This window comes from Telopea speciosissima, unplaced genomic scaffold, assembly GCF_018873765.1.
Source record: "Telopea speciosissima isolate NSW1024214 ecotype Mountain lineage unplaced genomic scaffold, Tspe_v1 Tspe_v1.1271, whole genome shotgun sequence".
Taxonomy (NCBI): Eukaryota; Viridiplantae; Streptophyta; class Magnoliopsida; order Proteales; family Proteaceae; genus Telopea; species Telopea speciosissima.
The window spans coordinates 1-1,969 of record NW_025318607.1 but is presented as its reverse complement, the minus strand read 5'-3'; the positions used below and the strand labels follow the sequence as shown (position 1 = coordinate 1,969).

Below are 1,969 nucleotides of genomic sequence, written 5' to 3'. Positions count from 1 at the left end.
ATGGATCCAAACAAAGATTGAAGGCTATGAAGTGTCTGGTACTGTTGAGGTTTGTACGAAGACTACTAACTATAGAAAATCTAAATCTCAGAACAAGGGAATATAGGGATTAGGAAAGGAGGAAAGAGGGAAAGAGTTCAAAAGGGGAAGAAAGGGAAATAGTCTACACATGATTGCAGTTTGATATCTCTTGCTCCATTGGTGTAATGTGGATACATCTCTTTTTTCCTTTCCTTGTGGGCTTGAAAGTATAATACTACTTTGCAAGTTGAAAAGAGTGACGTACCAATGTAGCTTGATATTTTTCTTCCCCTTAGTCTTTTGTTTCTTTTAGAAGTATTTCGTTTATCGAAAATGAAAAAAATATTTAAAAGAATTTTGTGAATCAGTGGGCTTTGAATTACCGAATCTTCAGGTTCTTCTTTTCCTTTTTAAGAAACTAATCCTTTAATGCAGTTCCTGATCTACATAATTTTTTCCTTTTCAGCATGTGGGCTGGTGGTCGCCAACAATTATAAGAGGTGATGACCGTGAAGCAGTTCACATTCCAAATCATAAGTTTTCGGTGAATGTTGTGAGGAATCTCACCCAGAGATCTCATTGGCGTATCAAAACACACCTTGCCATCAGTCACTTGGATGTTAATAAGATTAATGTGAGGAGCCATCTGTATTCATGTACTTAGCAATAAAGGAAACATGTCCTTGTGCGGATGAAGCTGAAGCTGGACATGCATAGCTATCAATTTCTTTTCCTTTGATCAATAAATACTTGAAAGTATTTTCCATGTGCAGAATATTGTAGCAGACATGCGCAAAGTTCTTGCAAAAAATCCTCAAGTGGAGCACAAGAGGTTGCATAGAAGAGTGTTTTTAGACAATGTTAACCCAGAAAATCAGGCTCTTTTGGTAATCCTCTCTCCTTTTTAATTGATATTGATCAATTTAAAAGCCATTAAGGGCTTGTTGATGGTTTTTTGTTGCCAGAAAAATCTAAATGAGATTATATAGATACTCTTGTGATCCATTGTTTGTATTCTCGAGTTATATGTTGAATAAATTCTTGGTGCAGGTTGGTGCCCATATCCTATGGTCTATTATGACATCAACTAAATTTAGGCCCTTGAATAATAGAGTTTTTGTAACATACAGTTTGGAACTATGTTTCTGTTCGTATATTGTTTTTCCGTATACTGTTTACCACAATAATATGATTGAAGATTCAGAATGTTTCTGTCTTCTTCCCTTTGATGACCTCTACAGCTATTAGCTAAAACCATCAAGTCTCAAGAAAAGGCAACAGTATTAGCAAAACGTTGGTGTCTCCCCATGCATATAGTTTTTCTTATGAATTTGTATACTTGAGATGTTTGTTCATTGGCCACCTTCGAAACAACTTAGATACGTAGGAAATATTCCAATATCAGTTGTGTACTTGTGATGTTTGTATTCTTGAGATCTTTAAATATGTAGAAAATATTCCAATATCAGTTGTGATTCTGCACAAAATATTATGATCAAGTGTTAATATCTTTTCTGTCTCGGTATGTTTCACAGATCCTTATCTCCTGCTTTGTGAAAACTTCACATTTTGAGGAGTATCTTTGTGTCAAGGTAAGAGGAATTAATATATAATTGATACTACTTTCAAGTAATTGAGGATATATTATGGTTGTTCCCTTGAACTGCCAGTTATTGGACCATTGCGATTTTGTGAGCATTGGAACTAGACTAACATTCATAATTCATAAATGGTACTCTCTCTATAAATATTAAATTGTTGAAATACACAGATGTGTGTGTATTAATGTGTACATGTGCTTCAGTGTGTTTGTGTGTGTGGAAACATGGTTCTATTTCCGTATGAAGGAAGATGTAGTGAGTTTGAAAAGATTGAATGGCTAAAAACAAATTTCAAATCAGTAGGTCGAAAGGGATATTTATATTGGTGGTTAAGAGGGGTGAAAAGG

General features: G+C 34.7%; 1 protein-coding gene across 1 annotated transcript; it reads left to right on the top strand.

Moving 5' to 3' along the window:
- Nucleotides 1–487: 487 nt before the first annotated feature.
- LOC122648473 (mechanosensitive ion channel protein 2, chloroplastic-like) lies at nt 488–1,613 on the top strand (the record flags this gene model as incomplete). Its single annotated transcript, XM_043841676.1, has 3 exons — nt 488–655; nt 795–908; nt 1,557–1,613. Coding segments are annotated over 3 exons (339 nt in total), but the record flags the coding sequence as incomplete, so codon positions are not given.
- Between the last annotated feature and the right edge of the window lie 356 nt (nt 1,614–1,969).